Source organism: Eurosta solidaginis, chromosome 1 (assembly GCF_040869045.1).
Source record: "Eurosta solidaginis isolate ZX-2024a chromosome 1, ASM4086904v1, whole genome shotgun sequence".
In the NCBI taxonomy this organism is placed as follows: Eukaryota; Metazoa; Arthropoda; class Insecta; order Diptera; family Tephritidae; genus Eurosta; species Eurosta solidaginis.
In genome coordinates, this window is record NC_090319.1 from 373,113,152 (window position 1) to 373,133,908 (window position 20,757).

Below are 20,757 nucleotides of genomic sequence, written 5' to 3' on the forward strand. Positions count from 1 at the left end.
GACTCATGAGACACACTATCTCAACTGAGAAGTGATGTAACACCAAGAAGTGACGTATTTCCAATTTTTTTCTGTTTTCACGGAATATCTCAGGCTCCATCACGCAACTCTCAGATTTCTTTCGCCTCATCTCCATTCCGATAGAGCACGTATTATCCCATCCATCCACCAGGACTCAGTTCATTTATAGCCATTTTCTTTGAATTTTGATTTATTCCTTATGAGTAAATCGTTCATTCGAGTTTGCTTGCCTTGCAATAGAACACCGTTAACGCCGATAAACATTATTTTGCGAATGTTCTCATTTGTTAGTTTTCCTTAATTAATTTATGTACTAATAATTGAGCTATTCAAATATGAATTCCTAAAATCTAAAATTTTTTTTCTGATGAAGTTTACTAATTCGAAAACTAATAAGAGCCGATATATATTTATAAGACACAATATAAATAAAGTTTTATACATAAGACTGTATAAAAAAACAGATTCACCTTCACCTATCCGTATTTAACTGACATATTAAAGTACAAGGCGTTGTATGGAAAATAATCAAGAAAAAGCAATCAGCTGTTGGGATAACAACATCTGTTACTGAATTCGCCTGCATCCTGCTGAACCAAGGATTTGCACAGCGTTGCTTGGAAATGCGATCAGCAGATGGGATAACACCACACTTTTGTTTAATTTCTACATATCTAAGCTACCTTCGCCACCAGAAGGAGTTACTATCGTTTCCTACGCCGATGACTGCACAATAATAGCCACAGGCCCAGGCCCACAGATTGGTGAGCTTTGCAACAGAATAATGGCTACCTCCCTAATCTCTCCAGCTTTTTCACCTCGCGAAACCTGGCATTATCACCGACTAAATCCTCCGCGACCTTATTTACAACATGGATGTCCCAAATGTCGATAATTTTGAACATCCACGTCGATGGCACTACGCTGCCGACTGTCCTACACCCCAAAATATTGAGTGTGACGTTTGATCAGGATCTAAATTTTGGTGAGCATGCAGCCGCAATTGTAACGAAAATCCAGAGCAGTAATAAAATCCGCAAATCCCTTGCTGGCAGTACTTGGGGAAAAGACAGAGAAACGATCATTACCACATACAAAACAATTGGCCAGCCGATTGCATGCTACGCGTCCCCTATATGGTCGCCAAGCATAAAAACTACTCACTGGAAGAAGCTGCAGGCTTGCCAAAATACTGCTCTCAGAACCGACACGGACTGTCTTCTTATGTCCACAGAACACCGTCTGCATAATGAGGCGAGAATACTCCCCATCAGGGAGAGAAATGAGATGCTAACCAAACAGTTCCTGTTGAATACCCAGAAACCTGGGCATCCCGACAGACATCTGATTGATGAGCCAACACCGCCTAGGGGCTTAAGGAGTCATCTCCGTAAGCATTATGATGAAATACGGCACCTGAGGACTCAGCCGTATGAAGCAAAAAAAAACAAGCAGGTCCTCAGCGAACTCCACAAACAGGCGTCGGACCTTTATGCCAGGAATTTCCAGTACTCAAAGAACAGTACCCAAAACTTGTGGAAGAGGAACGCATACTCCACAGGGAAACGCGAGCCACTCTAGCTCAACTTCGTTCTGGATACTTTAACAGGTTAAACTCTTTACTATCAGAATCAACCCCGACATACAAAATGTATGCCCCGCTTGGAATGTGTCCCCACATGACACCAACCATCTCTCTTTAATTGTAATGTGGAACCAACGCCTCTAACACCCCTTTCATTATGGTCCACCCCTTTCGAAACAGCAAGTTTCCTTGGACTCCCGTTAGAGGATATTGATGACAATTTGTGATCGGTCGCAGCTATTAGGTGGGGCGGGCGAAGCACTGCTACAACAACAACAACCTGGTAGTGAATTCGTCTTGGTTATATGTTATCGAAACTGGCTTCGCAAAGCCTTCCTAGAGCGCATTATACGAAAGCTTTTTTCGATATGGTCTATAATTCACGCTTCTTATTATAAATTGCAATTTTCTTCATTCTGGAGGTGAGTTTGAAATGTAGTATATGGTTTTCTTTTATTGTCTATTGTAAAAATGTTCATACTTGCCTAAGAGCATTTAAATTATGCCTTTGCGTGTCGACAAACATTTTGGCAAATGCACGAACGTCACCAAATACAAGTAGAGAAATGAATTTTTTCTTTCAAATATCGAATGCATGTCAAGCTGAAACATTAATTTAATTCATACAATCAATTCACAGAAGAAAGTGGGTGGAAAAAGTTTTGCACATGGAAAGTGTTGTATATCGATAAAGATCCAAACAGACAAACAAGCCGATCGATATATATATATATATACAAATATAATCAGTTACAATAAACGTAGAAAAAAGTTTACGTGTGATAAATAATTAGGTGATCAATTTCAATTGCCAGCAAGCAGAAGTCAGCAGTAGCCAACAACAACACCTGAAAACAATTGCACCCAATCAGCAGCGATGCTTGCAATTTTTCACTCAAAAACGACGGGCCGAAATGGAAAAGTAAGCATCTCATACATTCAACACGCTCTAAATAGCCGGCGCAAAAATGAAGAATAACAGCAGATTACGCTTAAAACAGAATATTGTATACCCAAGTGCTTAGCAGTGTTTATTTAAAATCATTTACCGTGACAAACTTCAATAATGCACTCCAAATCTCGTTATGATCTTTATAAATTCTTCCAAAAGGTAGCTGATTTCCGAATGCTTTCAAAAATATTCCGGAATCCAATCAAGGTCTTGAAAGCTTCGCCCATTATCACAAGGTTTTCACACGATTTCCTTTTGTCCGATCTTCAATTTCTGTTTGCAAAGGTTTCTATGGCCAGTCTGAGTAAGAAGAGGATCTCGGTAGCATGTACCACCATGGTGGTAAGACCTATACTACTCTACGGATTTATGAAATGGTTTTCAGATATTGAACTAAGCAACAGTCTAAAGTTTGCGTCGGATTCCAGGGATTATAAAGTTGTATACATCGTTTTCTAGCTAACAAGCTTCTCCACTCAAACCTGCTCTATGTTGGGTGAGTTTTCGCCAAGGGCAAGTGTGGCATGTCATAAAAGATTCGACATAGTTATATTAAACATTTAGGAAAATAGTGGGCCTTGTTTCTTGGGACTTTGCGCTATAGGGCTGCTAACTTAAAGCTTTCGTGAAACTTTTTTGTCGTAACCACGGTTGCCACTTTGGTCCATTATGACCAAAAATTGTCCTTTCCAGCCCCATTTGGTCCGCTGGTCCCTTTTTTCAATTTTGGTCCTTTTTATGCTGTATCCAGGGTTTTGGTAATTTTGTCTGTTTTTCACTGAGGTAAATATGTACAACACTGGCCACAAAATTTTCCACACCTTCATTAACCCTTGTATAATTTTCAATTTATCTCAATGAATTCCTTACGAAAAAATTGGTGTTACTAAACTGAAGACGAAAAATAGCACTTCACCTAGCAGATAGTTTAGAAAAGTGTTGGATCTTGAAGCAAACCAGTTTTCGTTAATTGTTGATGATACAAGCGGCCAATCACAAAATCTTGTTATGGTGGCTAGATATTTCGTGATAGTTTTTTGTCACTATTTGAACTTAAAAAAAAAGTTATTTGCACGTGCACCTCAAAGAAATTAGACGGAGTCTGCCACTGATGAAGCCATTCTTGAATTGAAAACAAAATCAATGCATGCGACTAATTTGTTTTATATTACGTGCACTTGCCACTCCCTTAATTTATGTTCGAGTTATGCGTCAAGCCTACCGATGGGTGTTTTGAGTTTGTGGAACAATATATCGACATACCAAACAAAAAGTGACCCTTAAAATTTTTTTACAAAGACGCCCTATGTAAACATTTTGTAAGTGATACTTTTCGTTTGGGATGTCGATCTTTAAATTTTATTCACACAACCCAAAGCAAATTAATGAGTTTAATGAATTCCCTGACTATTGTGGTGTTAAGCCCACGCAAGATTTAAATCGGTTGCTCACTCTGGAATGTGTCTTCTTGCGTACACGTCACACTGCGATGCGGCTATATTTTCTATCTTTGTGTCTGGAAGTTAATCGCGTTTCTGGTATACAGTTGTCAAATTCAATATAAGTTACAGAATTAAAAGTTTATTTATGTACATATATTTCCAGCCTGCACTGAAGAGTTCAATCAGAAAAGGTTTACCGATATGATACCATCAATATGAATCACATATTGAGTAATTTTAGGTACAATGATTATATCAAAATATTGGATATTTGAAAGATTTCAGTGTACATTTAGAATACTAATTATCTTCACCCAAGGAATATTTTTATTGGAAGTAAAGCAGATATATTTTTTGAAAGCGATAACTTTACAAATGCTCAACGTAGATCTTTTATTCCCGTTGGAGAGGAGTTCTGCCCCAGAAACTTACATTGTTGACTAATTTACCGTACCTAGTTAAATGTGATCAAAATTACATTACTACACAGTTGAAACTTTTAAGGCCTTTCAATAGTTGTTCTGAGGACTGTGGCTGGATTCAATAAATGTGAGTTTTGAAATGTAAATGTTTCTCTAAAACAAATATATGGAAAAAAGTGTACATTTCAAAACTCGCACTTACTGAATCTAGGCCATAGATGGGAAAACTGAAGCGTGACAGTGTACTGGTAAACGGAAGAGTAAATAAGTAAATTTGTGTATCATTAATAAAATTGGAGCACCCCGTTATTGGAAAATTTTTTTTACCTTTTAGGACTAGTTTTATGATAAATTTGATACAACCGAGCTCTGGAGAAATTTAGTTTAAAAATAAGGCTTTTATGTAAATAAAATGAACTAGTTTGGCTTGTCACACGCGCTTTCCCCTAAGGTTTTTCGTATTTATATACGGCTTTTTGTTAAAATGAAAGTGTGTGTGACACTGAACTCTACCACAAGCTGAAATTAAAGGCTTTATAAGGAATTTGACACATTTATGAATTGCCGAATTGTTTGTAAACGAATTAAAGAATACAAAAATTTGGTTCATTTCTTTGAGATATGGTCCTTTTTTTCGATGAATTTTGGTCTCAAATGAAAACATGGTGTGGCAACCGTGGTCATAACATCAATTTGCACAAAGTAATGGCAAGCGAACTCAGACACGCCGTACAACAGAAAATCGAATGAACAGAAAATTTGTGTGATTTTGTTTGGCTAACATCCTTTAGTACCAAACTTGCTTGTGCCGAATTCGTCATCATGTGACTTAATTGGCTGTACACAAGGCGAATTCAGTACCAGGTTTTCTTATCCCAACAGCTGGTTGCTTCTTGATTATTTTGCGTACAGTGCATTGTACTTTAATATGTAAGTTAATCGAAATCAATGAATATTTTCTTTTGACTTTACATTCTTCTGCACGGCGAATTGGTTGAATTCGCTTTGCCACCACCTGGCATGGATTCGCCATGGCTGTACAACAGAATATCAAATTAAGAGGAAATTCATGCCATTTCGTTACTGACACCCTATAGTACCAGACTTTTCCAAAAAATCTGAAAACTAAAGGGCCCATTACTAATAGTTAGCATAGACTTGACTCAACTTGGCGTAAACTTGGCAACTTAGCCACGATTATACTCCACTGCGTGCACACAATCTGGCCTCATAACCAGCTGTTCTCCAGCTGTCATTTTATTGTGCAATATTTGCTACAAAAAGTGGTGGTTTTTGAGTACTACAATTATTTTATGAGTGTAAAAATTGTTTAAAACAATCAGTAAATGTCAATTTGTATGACAAAATGTCAAAATGAAATGGAAACAAACAAATGGCATCTCAAAATGTAAACGTCACTTAGAACTTACATAGAAAATCAAAATTCAACAGACTTCTAAGTCAAGTTAAGTGTTGCTAAGTTTTGAGTAATCAGTAACATGCAATGTTCATTTACAGAACTGTAAGTGACAGTTGTGAAGTCAAGTCAAGTGTATGCTAATTATGAGTAATGCGCCCTTAAGCAATGAGCTGATGGCATACCAGCATCTTGCACTGAGTTCGCCTTAGCCAGATATTGCTAGTTTGGTTGATATACGGAAGTTGACGGTTATCTCAGCTGCTTAACGCATTTAAGTGAATAACGTTATTATACATTGCTAGCACAACTGGGTATAAAAATAAAAACAAATGATTTGAAAAGCGAGCCAAAGCGGCAGATTAGCAGCAAAAAGGAAAACTGCTAAACGATGCTTGCGGCTTTGGCAGACTAGGCAATTGGGTCCAGCAGCGTTAGTCGCTGCATAATAAGAGGCAGCAGCAAATTAAGAGGCAGCAGCTTTTATTATTTGCACTAATTGTGCTAAGGTAAAGTGTATAAATTTGATTGTAGCACAAACGACGCAGATCAGTTGCATTTTGTTGAAAGTTTGAAGAGGCTGTCAAGATATTTAATATTTCGTGTTTTGCTTTAGAAAAAGAATTTCAAATTAAAAAGTGAAAGAAATTAAATTATTTTAATAAAAACACCTTTCACATACGCAAGCGCAAGGATATGCGGTAGGCAGCAACGTCTCAGTACGACTACCCAGCGGCTTATATTTATATAGGGATTAACTCGCCGCACAAATCGAGCATATTCTCCTCAACTCGCGGCAATAACAAACTACACCTACCTAATGGATACAAATTTAAGGCTTTTGGCCGCCTTCATATTAATAGCACTCTGCCAACAAGCTGAGCTGCATGAGCTGCCCGCGAGCCACAATAGAAGTAGCAGCAACAACAACAGCAAGCTTAACAATCACAGCGGTCGAAGTGCTTTCTATGAGAATAGTTTTACACGCACACTTAAACATATTTACGGTATATGCGGTGATCGCGATGATCTATTTTGGTGTTTCAAAGTGCAAGCGACGCGTCTCTTAGGAAGAGCGCTCAAAGTGCATAATATAAATATTGTTGAGGGCGTGTCAATTGTCAAGAAAGTGGATAACGAGACACGTACGGGGCGTGCAAGCGCCAATTCCGAAGATAAACTAAGTAATCGCGATCTTGAAAATTTATCAATGAAAAGTTTAGATGCTCTTTTAATGGAACGTTTTTTGCATTTCATTGATAGCCGTCAACTACAAGTAAATTTGCCACGCCTACTTAATTTTGAGCAACGCAACAAGCAAGATTTGTTTAGTTCACTAATGTCTTATTTTCAACAATTTACACTTGGTGATGTGGATGATGTAGCTCATCAGACGATTGAATCTGAGGAGGGTCGACGAAAGAAGGGTGGTGATGATAAAAAATATTTGGGTGCATTTATAGCGGCTGTAATGTTGAAGGCGGCTATACTCAAAATGGCATATCATTCGATTGCAATTGTGGCGGGTAAAGCGTTAATCGTTGGTAAAATTGCGTTAATTATTAGTGCTATAATTGGTTTGAAGAAGTTGGTGTCATCGGAAGGTGGCGAAAAGACCACTTACGAAATTGTTAAACATCCACAAGTGCAGCATAGTCAAACATATTCGTCAAGTCATGCGGGCGAATACGAGGCCGGGCATGAAGGTAGCTCATATCATCGTAGTATCGATGATGAGATGATGATGCAGGATAAGGCATACAATGCTTGGGTGCCGTCTCGTGCGCAGTCATAAGAATGACGTAGCAAGATACAGACATATGTATGTAGCTGGGTTGCTGCTGAAAAATTGAATAATTGCTAATTATATATGATTGTGTAAGCTAGAGAAAGTTATATATATGTCGCAAACATGCGATTGCAGATCAAAACCAAAGATGTTCATCAAACCAAAAATTGAATGCTACTTATGTATAGAGAAATTTCGTGCACGTCAGTCTAGCATAAATAGTGTTTGTTATATAGGTTAAATATAAATAGCGTGAACACAATTAAAACAATTATTTTTTTTTATTTATTGTTATATATTCATATGTTTGTGTTGTATATTGTAAACTTAAAACATTATTACATATAGTTTAAATATATTTTTAAATATTTAACTAAGGGTCCCATAGTTTTTAAGATGATTTGTTTAATAAATTATTATTTGCTTACCTAAAAAGTTATTATAATTAAATAAAAATTATTGCAGGATTAGCAAACTACACTCAGAAAAAAAACCTCAGAACATAGAAAAGCGGATTCGATTATTCGCTATACAAATTTGTTGCCCAATTAAATTTTTTTTAGTTTCCCTGTATATGTCCTTGTTTAAAAAAAAATCATTGTATAGCGCTACGGAAAAGTTTCGTTAAATTTGTTAAAAAATTGTTAATCACCCCTATTCTGCATTTCGATTACGTTCCCGTTCTACGCTCCGCTTTAATCGAAGTTGGGTATTCTGCATTACGACGGAATCGTAACGAGAAGAGGAAGAGCAAATGATTTTTCGAAATCAGCTGTTTGTACGGAATGTGTGAACATTGGAACAAAATAAATTAAATAAAATTTGAAAAAAACACTGAAAAACGTTTATATTTTTTTATCCACGCCATTTTGTACAAAAAAAAGCAATATAATATATTGCCGCAGTGTTATTTTTTTTGAGTGAAGTGATTTCATAATTATATGTGTGTTTTTGTCGTTCTTTTGGCCAATTCCCTGCCGCGGCCACCAAGTTTTGCTAAAACGGTTTCCTGCACGAATATAGTTGACATTTTCTGAATTTTATGGATGCTAATTTCATTGCACTGGCCTAAAATAATTTATAAAGATTTATTTATTCTTTCCGCAAGGATTGTTTACGTTTTCGCTTCACCTTCCTCTACTCCGGCTGCTTGCTTTGGCATATAACTGGACCCAACGAACAGACAAATTATAGCTGTCTATTATAATGGAATCAATAGCCGCGGCATTATTTGTGGAGTTGGAAAGCAACGCATACGAAAATGGCCAGGCGAGAATGGAAAGGCAAATATTCCGAGATTTGTGTAATCCACTTGAGATGAGTGACGAATTGTAAGAAATTGAACTTAAAAGTGGTAAAGTTTAATAAATTATTTTCTTATTTAGGTTCAAAAAAAAACTTTCCACTTAATAAGGATGCTTTCAAGTATGTGTTAGATACTTTTGCGGGGCAAATACGTCCAAGGACTTCGACACACATTGGGGATTAAGCACTAATTTAATTCAAAACCACTTACAGGTTCGAAAAATCAACCGACTGCAACAATGTTTACACAGAAATTTTCGTAATTGAATTCTGAAGAGACTCACATCGCTTGATTCTTCAATTTAATTTGTTTATTAAACAATTGGTTGCAAAATAGCCTATTCTTTGCAGAACTTTATCTTATAATACGTATTTATGTATCCCTTTCGTGACATACAATTTTTGCTTAATACTTAAGGGAATGATATACACTTTAAGAGATAGTAGGTATTGCTAATTGACATTCGTTTTGCAAAATTAATTTGTTTAAACAATTTTTTAAAGAACATTTTGCAAAATTGTTTTTTTTTTCCTAATTTTTTTTTCTAAATCGGGCGATGTATTAAAATCGGTTAATATTTGTGATATGTAGGTGGTTTTGAAAAGTTCGTCCCCAATGTGCGACATCTACATGTTGTTTTTGACCTGGAAACATATAAAAGACAGTCATCATCAAGCCTTTTACGTTTCTTAACAAGTTTTACTTACATTTTTGTTAAAATTCTGTTATAAATTAATAAAAAATTAAAAATAAAATATTTTTCCATCAACAAATTTGCAACTTAGAAAAACGGAACTACGATCGAAATGCAGAATACACAAAATCGAACGATTCGAAGTTGGATCGAAAGAGATTGGAACACAGAATACCAAAATTGCCAAATCGAAAAAATTCCAATCCAAGTCGAAATGCAGAATAGGGCTGAAAATTGCCAAATCGAAAAAATTCCAATCCAAGTCGAAATGCAGAATAGGGCAGAATATTCGAATTGAAAATACACTTAAACTAAAGAAAATACACTTAACAAGACAGAAAAAAAAAATACTTATGCTTAGATAGAATTGAAAATTCTATAAAAAAATCAGATATACAGTCATTGTTGTTCCTGGTATGTAACCGACTATTTTCTTACTTGCTCAAGAAGTAATGAGACGCACATAAATATAATTTTTTGCGAAACCAGGGCTCCTCCGTGCATGTTTAATTAAAATTCCTTAGAAAAAGGTGGCACAAAGCTTATGATTTTTCTCGAAAGTGAGTACTACTTGACAAACGAATTTTTTCTTGAGCATTTCTTGAAGGAAGAAATTCCTATGGTGAAAAAAAAATTCCCTCTTTGATAAAATAAATTTGAGAGTGTATGATAAACATAAAGTAATCCATTTCTTTTACTCCAGTATATTCAAAACGTTGGCTAATAGGGATTACCGACAAATAGATCTACAAAAATTACAACAATTGTCTTATTGGAAGAATCAATATTTTATATGCGAGTGTATCAATCTGCACTCAGGAAAAAACTTAACTAAACTTACCTAAAATAAGGAACGCATTTCCTAAAACGTGTTCTTTAAATAGAGGAATATTTCAATTTAATGAGTAACAATTTACTACCTAATATACAAAATTCTAGTGTCACAGTGTTTGTAGTGGAACTCCTTTGAAACAGCTCTAGCGATTCTCCTGAAATTTTGTGAGCATATTGAGTAAGTTTGAGAATCGGCCAACATCTATTTTTCATACCCTAAATCGTAAGGGTTATCCATCCCTTAATTTTGGACTGGGATTGGGACTGGCATTGGGAATAAGGGATGGAGAAGAATAAGAATAATTAGAGGGAAGGAGAAAATGACTGAGAAAGATATGGAGCCAGACGAAGATAGAGAAACAGGGATAGATGGAGCGACGAGCTGGTGAGAAAAAGAGTGAAGGAAAAGACGGAGAGGGAGATAGAGACGCAAAGAAAGAGAAGGACAGAGCGAGGGTGGGGGTAGGAAAGGTAAAAACTTCTTAAAAGTTATGCAGATAGACCAAAGTTGGGTGTTTTGCTCGATCTGGTAGTTTTTATATAAAAGCTTTCATTCATTTGAGGGAAATTTTTTCATTAATAATACTTCATTGAATATTTCTCACAATACACTGTGCGATAAATGTTGACCTTCTAAAAGCTGTTGGGATGAGACGCGCAAATAATGGTTTAAACGCATCCTCCTAGGGAATTTGTTAGGTTAGTACGGATAAACGAGAAATTATTAAATTTTATTTATCTTGCAAAAAAAAAATTCATCCGATTTTTGAAATACAAAACCCTCACGCGTAGTTTTCGATTGCGCTAATTTGCGATAATTTGGCACAATTAAAAACATCGATCTGTTGAAATTATGTTTTTTTGACAACTTTTTAGCATGTAATGTTAGGAGTTGACATCTAAATCGTAATGCTTAATTGTTTTGTTGATTTTCCGACAGGGTGGATAAATGATATATATTAGAACGGTTTTCCGTCATCCCTTGTCAAATTTGTTTTCGAGACAAATCGGTTTCGGCGTTGTGCCATCATCAGTGTCAATTTTCTTTCTTTTCGATGTTTTTTCTGATACCGATTGCCCTATTTCCTCAAGGATTCCTCGCATTTGAAAACTACAAGTAAAAGTTTTCATTCAAAAAACGGATACAAATTTTGGTAGCAAAAAATAAAAAAAAAGCAAATATCCCGCTTATACGAGCTAACCAAGCAAACCCCTTCGTAGGAATTTCATTCCAGGAAGAATTTTGTGTTGCACAGTGATTTTTAAGAAAATGATTGCTTGAACGCAGGAAAATATAGTTCTAAGTTTTAAGAAAATTACTTTTCAAGATTAAGGGAAGGACTCTTATGGCCAAATATCATGTATCATTTTCCTTATTTTAATAGCTTTTTGCTATTGGTTTGCATATTAAAATATATGACCAATTTTCCAGAAACTGTGCACAGTTTTCTTCAGAAGTACAGAAAAGAGTTTTTTACATGCGGTTTCAATGTGTTTTATGACATGGAGATAGGAACAGAATTGTCATAGCCCAAAATTTAAATTTCGCCAACATGGACACCAGATACATACCTAAACTTCTCACCAAATAAAAGGGTTTGATAGGCGCGGAGTATGGGAAAAAGCACAAACTTAAAAAATACTTAATATGTCTCCGAATTTTTCGTGAATATTGACCAAATTGGTGATCCAAGTGGGGCCAAAAACTGTTTGGGCAATGTCCGAACAAACTTTGAAGTACGGATTGGAGAAGAATGTGTATTACAAGAGAAAAGTCATGCCCCATTCAGGCCTAATATATTTCTCTTATGGGATCCTAATCTGAGCTAAATTTGCAGTTTTCTAACTGATTTCTCGAATCGAGTTTTAACGTTCCTACACAAATTTTCTAACCTTAGATATTGTGATTGCTGAAGTAGATATCAAGGGAAATATGCTTATTATTTCTGCATCGAACTTACTTGGTTATATAAAATAATTTAGAAGGAATCACCCAAAATGTGCATCCACTGAGGTTGAAAGTCGTTTGTAGAATATGGATATTAGAGTAATCCCTCAAGTTAGTTGGACAGTCTTTTTTTTGATACATTAACCATTTTTGCAGCTATCGATCAAACTTTAGACCTAGATAAGCCGTAAATCTTTTTATAAAGTGTCGGTACTCGTTTGAGTTCTGTAGTCATTAATCTTTTTCAACTGGATACTTTTATAGTTTTTGGATATATTTCCCAAAATCTAAACTCAGATAGCCACAAAATTTATTCCCACAATATGGGTTTAAAAAAGATCTTTTATCTTGATTTTTTATTTTATGGGAATGAAATGAAAAGCTGAAGTACTTAATACACATCCTGAAAAGGGTAAAACAGATAAGTTAATAGCGAAGGTTCGAGCATACCCCTATTAAGTGAATATATTTTGATCCTGTCATATAGACATCTATATGATTCCATTCAAAACGGCAAACGAATAATTTATATCGAGTTTGCGTGAATGAGTTTGGCTCAATGGTTTTTTTTTTTTTTTTTTTGGAATGCAAGGCGCGATATACCTCCGAAGATAGTTGGGCCGAACTTCTCTTCCAATTTTTGTTGTGCTCCTTTTAATTTTTCCTACAAATTGGCTGGAAGGGAACTTAATGACTCCGAATGGCATCTGAAAGGCAGATAAGTTTTCACTTAAAACCTTTCAATGACAGCACGCTACCACTACACCACGGCCGCTTCTCCATCTACCTTGCAGGTTTCTTTCGGAGTAGGCATAAGACATGTAGGTTCCGTCCCGTCAATTTGTAAGGAGAAATAAACGGACGGCAGCAATGAATGTGAATGTGAAGTGAATCTTGGCCTTAATCTTTTCGGAGTTAAATATTGTCAAGTATTTGTTTTTTTTTTTATTAAGTATAGAGATAACATAAAATTGCATTTGTTTACAAAAAAACAAATAAATTTATTAACATAACATAATTAAAAGTTAAAAGTGAATATCTTACCGAAATCTAAATAAATTTATTTTGCGTTTGTCTTCGTCTGTACTCATCGCCGTCTTCGTTATTGGTAAACTCGTCAAGTTCATGGACACCGTAGCCATGACTTAAATGATTAAAGGCTCCCGTTTGGAATTGTGGCGGTTTGTGGTTATGTTCATCGTAGTTTTCTGGTTGTTTGGTAATTACTTGCTTTGTGTGATGTGTGTGCGGCATACTGCGATGCCATCCAGCACTGTGGTAATCATCGCCGCCATATCCACCATGCCCACTTAAGCCATGATCAGTCACAACAATGTGATCCGTGCTAGTGTGGCCTCCAGTCGACCCCTTTTTTAGACTGCCCTAAAACGAACATATTTTAGTTAGGCTTAGATATGTATAAAGTGGAAATTTTATAGTTTTTCATAACAAAAGGTTCTTCCAGTGAAATACATAAATTGATTGGAAATGTTTTGTGATGAAATGAAATTATTTTCGGAAAACGCCTACTTTTGAACCGTACTCTTTGTTGCATTTAGTGGGGTTTTGTGTATTATATCCTAGTCCCTACATTGCAGAAGCTTTCATGTATCCTGTATGCTCAACATTTTTGTTAAGTTTTAGGGTTTGAGCAAAGAATTATAAAAGAAAAGATTTTGTCAATTATTTGGATTTTGTAGGATTCTTCTCTTCTTCACTGTGCCTGAAGGCCAAGAGGCTTTTGGTCAAACTGAAACAAAGCTAGTTCAAGTGTTCCAAATTTGATGTCTAAGATTAGTCTCTCCATAGTGTTTTTCTCCCAGTAGTAAAAATGATGAATATACCTTTAGCAATATGTTGCATCAACAGGTAGTATTTAAATGGTACTTTCGGGAAAGTATTAAAAAAGGATGGAGGGAGAAATGATGGATTTTCCAACTGGATTTTACAAATCGTATATTAAAGTCCTTCTTTAGGTGAACCCATCCCGCAGTTTCTGCTGGAAAGAGTGGTCCGATTTCGAGAATTCTTCCAACGAAACACTCGTTGTGCTGCAAGGTCTCATGAGTTTCGAATGCAAGGACAAGATACGCTGCATGAGCCACGGAATGTTTAAGTGCGTGAACTAAAAGAATCAGTGAATGTGTTGAAGATATTTCGGCGGCTGGATCCTACCCAGAACATGCGGTAAGACCTGCTTAGATATAGCTTTTTGGATGACCGATGTATTCGCCAAAGGGTACGTTCCATATCTTACCGGGGGTGAGGGGAGCTTATACAGTGTAAACCCCTTTAAAGTATGACATTTTTTGAATGCGGTCGAGTTAGCTTAACGTGGATATACTGGGTACGATGAGATCAGATGCTGGCTGGGAATAATGCCCGGAAATTCAACCAAGAAATCCTTCGGTGGACGGAATCGGTGTCTCTGCAGTCGAACACAAAAATAAATACGCTTTCAAATGTCATCGATGTTCCCTCTGGCAGGGCAGTTATTTCCAATTCTGCTCTTGCTATTTGTTAATGGTATCTGTACCACTATAAAATATTCCAAAATCTTAATGTATGCTGATGATATACAACTTTTTAGGTCTTATGCGTCAAAGAACATCCCTTGCTTCAAGCGGATTTAAACTGCCTAGTTACTTGGTGCAACGTGAATTCAATGCCGCTGAACCTCAATAAATGCAAATGCATGTGCCTCTCTCGAAGATCCCTGCCAGCAGCCTTTTACGTAATTAATGATTTTTGTCTTCTATCAGTAAACTATTTTGTGGATTTGGGAGTGGCGATAGATGCTAAACTTAGTTTCAGCCTTCGTATTAATGCTACTGTTAATAAGGTTAGAGGTGTTCTTTCATTCGTGAAACGATGGTCTAAAGAATTTAGTGACTCTTATGTAACTAAAGCGCTTTACATCACTTTAGTTAGACCGATACTAGAATATGGATCAATAGTCTGGAATCCACAATATCGAGTTCATGCAGTTAGACTTGAATCAATATAAAAGCAGTTTCTACTTTTCTCTTTAGGAACTTTTCATGGGACTCTGCGTATAATCTTCCCCCTTATACTATTCGGTTGAAGCTTATCAATCTGCCAACTCTTGCAAGTCATAGAGAAACGCTAGGCGTAATATTTATGGCTAAATACTGAATGGATTGATTTCTAGTCCAATTCTTTTGAACGAAGTAAACTTTAACGTCCCATCACGAGTGTGAAGACATTACAAACCTCTTCTTTTGAGGCAGTGTAGAACTAATTTCGAATTAAATAAGCTTCTTCGGTGTTTGTGTCATGATTTTAACACTCATTCTAATTCATTTGATATATCGGATTCACTTTTTACCATAAAGAAAACTGTCCTATCCTATCTTAACTCGGAACAAAAAAGTAAAATAAAAAAAAAAAAAATAAAAATTTTAAGTACTAAAATACTCAGCTGATGATTTTTATTCTGTAGGTGATCAGTTTTAGAGCACGACGCTTAACAAACCTCCGCCTATCAACAACTCGACAAATTCGTGCGTCATGCGGATACACCCTTCGCGTCGACGGGCTAGGGGTTTAGGGGGTCAGAATATACCCGCGGTAGGTATGCCTGTCGTAAGAGGCGACTAAAATACCAGATTCAAGGGGCTGTGTAGCGCAACCCTGCAGGTTGTCAGCGCAATATACAGCTTCTCCAAACTCAATTGTCAACCTCACCTATCCGCGGCGAATCCTGTTTCACTAACAGACGAAGCTCTGGCGACCCCAAGCTCCTTATGGAACTTGGGGTGGGGAGGGAGGGATGCCCTGAAGGTTTAATGTGGCCTTATAAATCGTTCCCGAGATGGTTGGGTTAGCACCTTAATGGTGCTGTGTTACCGGAGCGTACCGGATTTGTATCCGGCAAAGGACCATCACATCGACAACACTCCCCAAAGCCTTCGGGGAGCAACCTTATCGCTACAACAACAACAACAACAAGGGGCTTTGGAGGGTATTAATCCGTTGGGTATTAAAAAAATGTTTTGAAGACCAGGGAGGATTACAACCGAATTTTAGTGGCGGCTTGGTAGTGACGTACAGAGTGTACCTAAGTTTTGCTAGAAAGAAAAATTAAAAGGAGCCCGAAGCAAATTGTGAGAGAAGCTCTTCGGAGGCTGTTGTGCCTTGTATATATATTTTGTTTAACAAAGTGTAACACTTGACAACTTTCGTAACCAAAAATTTTAAATTTTATGGCTCTTTTACCTACTTTTTTTATTCGTAAGCCGTTGCTCTCTCTAAAATTAATTATGCATTTGCATAATATTGACAGCTGTTTGGTGTTAAAATTACCAATGGATTCAGTTCTCTTCACAGAAAAATCTGTTAGATGTTGTAATTTTTACTGAAATATTTTAACTTGAGACCAAGAGTTCTTCCTATGTTGCAATGACTAAACGGATTTTTTATTTTGGCAAAAAAATCAGTTAAATTAGGTATAATGCGATTAATGAAGAAGTGAAATTTGGACACATGTCCCGGTAAACATCGTCGTGTGTAAATTTTGTTAATTTTATCTATTATAAATAACAAAAATGTAATGCGATTAATATTATAGAATGTCTGCTAATTCAAGAACAACAAATACGATTTCTTGATTTTACTACCGTTTATATATTTCAGTGTAATCAAAATTAATTTACTCACAAGTATAGATACGAGCAGCGCAATTTTCGCCATTACGAAGGCGGCGCCAGCGATGAGCATCACTTTGCTGAGAAACATTTGTGCGATCATTGCTACTAAAGCTATGCCACCCATCATAGCACCAGTTTTGTCCTTGTTCTTCTTTTTACGTCCTTTAAGTGAATATTTATTAGTAAATTTTTTTTTACTTGTGAAATTTTCAAAGAAAAACTTGTTACTATGGTTGTCTTTGTCCTTGTACTTTAAATTCTTTAATTGTTCATAGTCTTTAAGTTTGCTTGTCTTGTTCCAGTTTCTTTTGTTTTTGTCATTCGCTTGTATTGTTTTTGTAGTAAGTTGTTCTAGTTTATCATCTACAAAACCATTGAGTGTACGTTGCATACCTTCATCCGCTTGCGCCGCCTCCGTTCCACCGTACAATGCTGATGCTGAAGGTACAAAATTGTCTAGTGTCAAAACATCAACAGCATCTGAAATACCAGCACCTAGATTGTATAAGCCTTGCTTAGATGCTGGCAGCTGTAAGCGTATTGAACGAGATTTAATCAATTGCAGCAAACTTTCAGTGATACTTCGTTTGTTGTTTGTAGCATTCAATGAGCGTTGCCTTTGTGCTGGTTGTTGTTCGTATAAAGACTCATATCCTTTATCTTCCACACTTTTATTGTTGGGCAATTTTTCAATAAATATATAGTCACCATAGCGCCAAGTGTTATTATCTTTTGTCACAGCATCAAGTACTTTTGTCAATTGCAATTCCATACATTGCCAACGTTCTGAAATGCTTAAACACTGCGTCAAAGCTTGACCAATATACCGCATTGTGGTCAAATCAGCTTTTATGCTGGCGTTATTGTTGTTTAATAGTATTGTTGTTGTTGTTGTGCTGTTAGTTAACGTCAATGCCATACATTTTAGAAGTATGAGAAATTGTAGGTTGAATCCTGTCAAATAGCAATACGATTTTCCACGAGGCATCGCAAATATTTTTTTTTTTACTGGAGTAAAAAGAAGATTTTTTTGCTGTCTGCCTTGATTATTTTAAATATATTTACATTCACTTCTATAAACTTGGTATAACATTAATTCAATAAGTTCACTCCCGTGGTACATTACCTCCTACACATTTCTTCAAATACTAAACATATTTCATTTAATTTATTTGAATTTATAGGGGTTCTGCACATAAGCATATGGTAGTCTAAATAAAAACGTTTCTTTCCCGTTAGGTAGGAAAAAAAAACCAAAAAAAAAGAAAGCGAAATTGAAATTGAGTAAGAAAGCAAGATAAAAGTTTGTTTTTAGAATAGGCAAGATATGTCGCGAAAAAGGTTGAAGCAATATGTTTTCAATGCCGCGTATACACTCCACGTCACGGGAGATACCCAAGTAAAAGTTAGTATTTTGATGCGAAACATTTAAGTTTTATGTTTTCATTTATATAGAGAGTACCTTGTCGCCATCGGTAGATACTGGGGGTGATATAAAGTCAACGACCAAAAACTCAAAAACCACTAAAATGGCCATATCAACTTGCCTTATGTCCATTTCAAATGGTCATGAGGTCAACGACTTTTTGGACTTTCTTAATTTGAGTTTACGGCCATTTCTGAATTTTCGGTTTAACCTTATGACAACAATTTAAGATCAGTACAAAAGCAAACCCCGCTCGCCGGATGCTTTAGGCGTTTAGTAGAATATGATATTCTTATTTCAAAGGAATGCTCACCCGCCTATATTTTTATTTGATTTTGCATTGCATGGAAAACCGATTTAGAAAAAAGCGCCCCAAAGGAAAATCTCCATTCCAAATTTCTTATCTTTCATTTAAACAAATTCCCGCTGGATCAGTATTAAATCCTATTTTTTACTAAAATGAGACTGAAATATAGAAGAAACTTTCTCTAAACTTTTAGTTGAAAAAGTTCTTATTTCAGAGAGGACCTTATTACGCCATTCTTTTATTCTAAAGTATGAAAACAGGAGGGGCGGGTCCGAAAATTTTACTGAACAAATATGTAGTGAATACAATAAAAAGTATCTGTGACTCAGCAGTGGTTAAATTTTTAATATGTGGAGGTGTAAAACAAATAAATTTACTTCGTGTTCACTTGAGAAAAAGGGAGTTGACTTTATGACCTTTTACAAAAAGCAGAATGGTCTTGATATAAATATTTTTGACATTGTTAGCATTTGAAATTTGACGTGGTCACCATGTCGTATGGTCGTAACTTCAATTGACTTTGTGGCCATTTAAAGTGGTCATAAGGTCAATTCAAGTTATGGCTTTATGTCACCTCTCCGATGTAGTGACCATTTGGTGGTATGTGCTTGCGACTTACTCCATTTACAGCGACTGATTGAAAGAAACTTCATTTTCCTTACAAGAGATAAACATTGGAGGAAGCTGCAGTCCTGCCTAAACACTGCCCTCAGAACTGCTGCGAGTTGTGTTTTCATGGCGGCAGAATATCATATCCACAGTATGGCGAAAATACTTCCCATGAAGGAGAGACACGTAATGGTGAACAAACAATTTCTTTTAAACACTCAGAAACCTAAGCATCCTAACAGACAACTGAATGGTGAGTGCCCGCCCCACAAGTATATAATAAATAGACATATCAATAAGCAATATGAAGAAATCACTCACACGAAAGTTGAGGCTCAAACCTCAGGCGCATCCACAAAAAGTCGGCAAAGTCTTATGCCGCTAACTGCCCGGAGAAACCCGTTCTAAGTGTCTGATACCCAAAATTCGCAAGAGAGGATAGCAGTCTTCGAATGTATATGTGTTTCACTCTGCCACAACTTGGGTCTCGATAGTGTAATAAGTTAAGGACTTACTTGTTCTCCTTATAACTCTTTACCAGTGAGTGCAATGTTAAACAAACACCTCTAATATGCACGTGTCTTTGGTCAAACCCTATTGACTCTGCATTATCCTTTGGAGGATATCGCTGACATTTTGTGAGTGCAAGTGCCGTATCAAGTTTTCATTAAGAACTTTGATATGCCTACAGATGTGGCTTTGGCAAATACAAGAGCTGCATCAAGGCTGGAAGAAAATAACACCGCCTGTGTAGTTATTCTATTTGGATGAAACTTAGCTGCAAGCAGCATGCACTTTTCAAATAGGTAGAACCGGACTGCCCTGCCGACACATTTATACTCATATATTTGGCATCGTTATAGTTGTTAAACTCGTATATTGTAAAGTGATGTCGAGCCTCGATGGTATTAATGGGGCATTTTAAAGCCTTCCTTGTTGGATCCCTGGAGACGCCAATATTCAAGGAAACATATTTTCCAATGAAAGACCAGTGAAATATACTGAATGGATATAGACGATGCGGACAGCTATGTAAGATCGCCATTGGAGGTGCAACATGAAATATTTAAGTGGATTGTAAATATTAAAACCGTACCATATTTGCGAGTTTTTAGATTATATTTATTTATGCCATGGCTCTGTTCATGTGACGCGTAGTATATGCATGTACATACATATGGACATTTGTATAAACATGCGTTTAAATATGACAAAAGTAAACCACTTTATTACTTTACCTTTCCTCTGTTAATTTTCCAAAGCAATTAAACGAAACCAGTAAAACGAATAGGGAATCAAAAGTTGATGTATGTATATCAGATCATCGTTTAGTCT

At 36.3% G+C, this 20,757-nt stretch overlaps 2 protein-coding genes across 3 annotated transcripts; one reads left to right on the forward strand and one right to left on the reverse strand.

Moving 5' to 3' along the window:
* The first annotated feature begins 6,413 nt into the window (after window positions 1-6,413).
* Window positions 6,414-8,055, forward strand: Osi11 (Osiris 11). The gene has a single exon (XM_067763050.1). The coding sequence runs from the start codon at window positions 6,660-6,662 to the stop codon at window positions 7,632-7,634; it is 975 nt and encodes a 324-aa protein (XP_067619151.1). The 5' UTR covers window positions 6,414-6,659; the 3' UTR covers window positions 7,635-8,055.
* A 1,508-nt stretch (window positions 8,056-9,563) lies between these two features.
* Window positions 9,564-18,266, reverse strand: Osi10b (DUF1676 domain-containing protein Osi10b). 2 transcript variants are annotated; one of them, XM_067763049.1, is made up of 4 exons: window positions 17,474-18,266; window positions 17,091-17,242; window positions 13,455-13,793; window positions 9,564-9,578 (listed from the first exon to the last, which is right to left on the reverse strand). In XM_067763049.1, the coding sequence occupies exons 1-3, from the start codon at window positions 18,066-18,068 to the stop codon at window positions 13,461-13,463; spliced, it is 1,080 nt and encodes a 359-aa protein (XP_067619150.1). In that variant the 5' UTR covers window positions 18,069-18,266; the 3' UTR covers window positions 9,564-9,578; window positions 13,455-13,460. The 2 variants fall into 2 exon arrangements, with proteins under 2 accessions (XP_067619150.1, XP_067619149.1); XM_067763048.1 differs by lacking the exon at window positions 9,564-9,578 and having other exon boundaries at window positions 13,341-13,793.
* Window positions 18,267-20,757: the final 2,491 nt, after the last annotated feature.

Coding starts and splice junctions, on each gene's coding strand:
- Osi11 (XM_067763050.1), top strand. CDS start 6,660: ATGGATACAAATTTAAGGCTTTTGGCCGCCTTCATATTAATAGCACTC.
- Osi10b (XM_067763049.1), bottom strand. CDS start 18,068: ATGCCTCGTGGAAAATCGTATTGCTATTTGACAGGATTCAACCTACAA. Junction 17,243..17,473: donor GGCGGCGCAAGCGGATGAAG/GTATGCAACGTA, acceptor ATTCACTTAAAG/GACGTAAAAAGAAGAACAAG. Junction 13,794..17,090: donor CGCTGCTCGTATCTATACTT/GTGAGTAAATTA, acceptor TGTTCGTTTTAG/GGCAGTCTAAAAAAGGGGTC.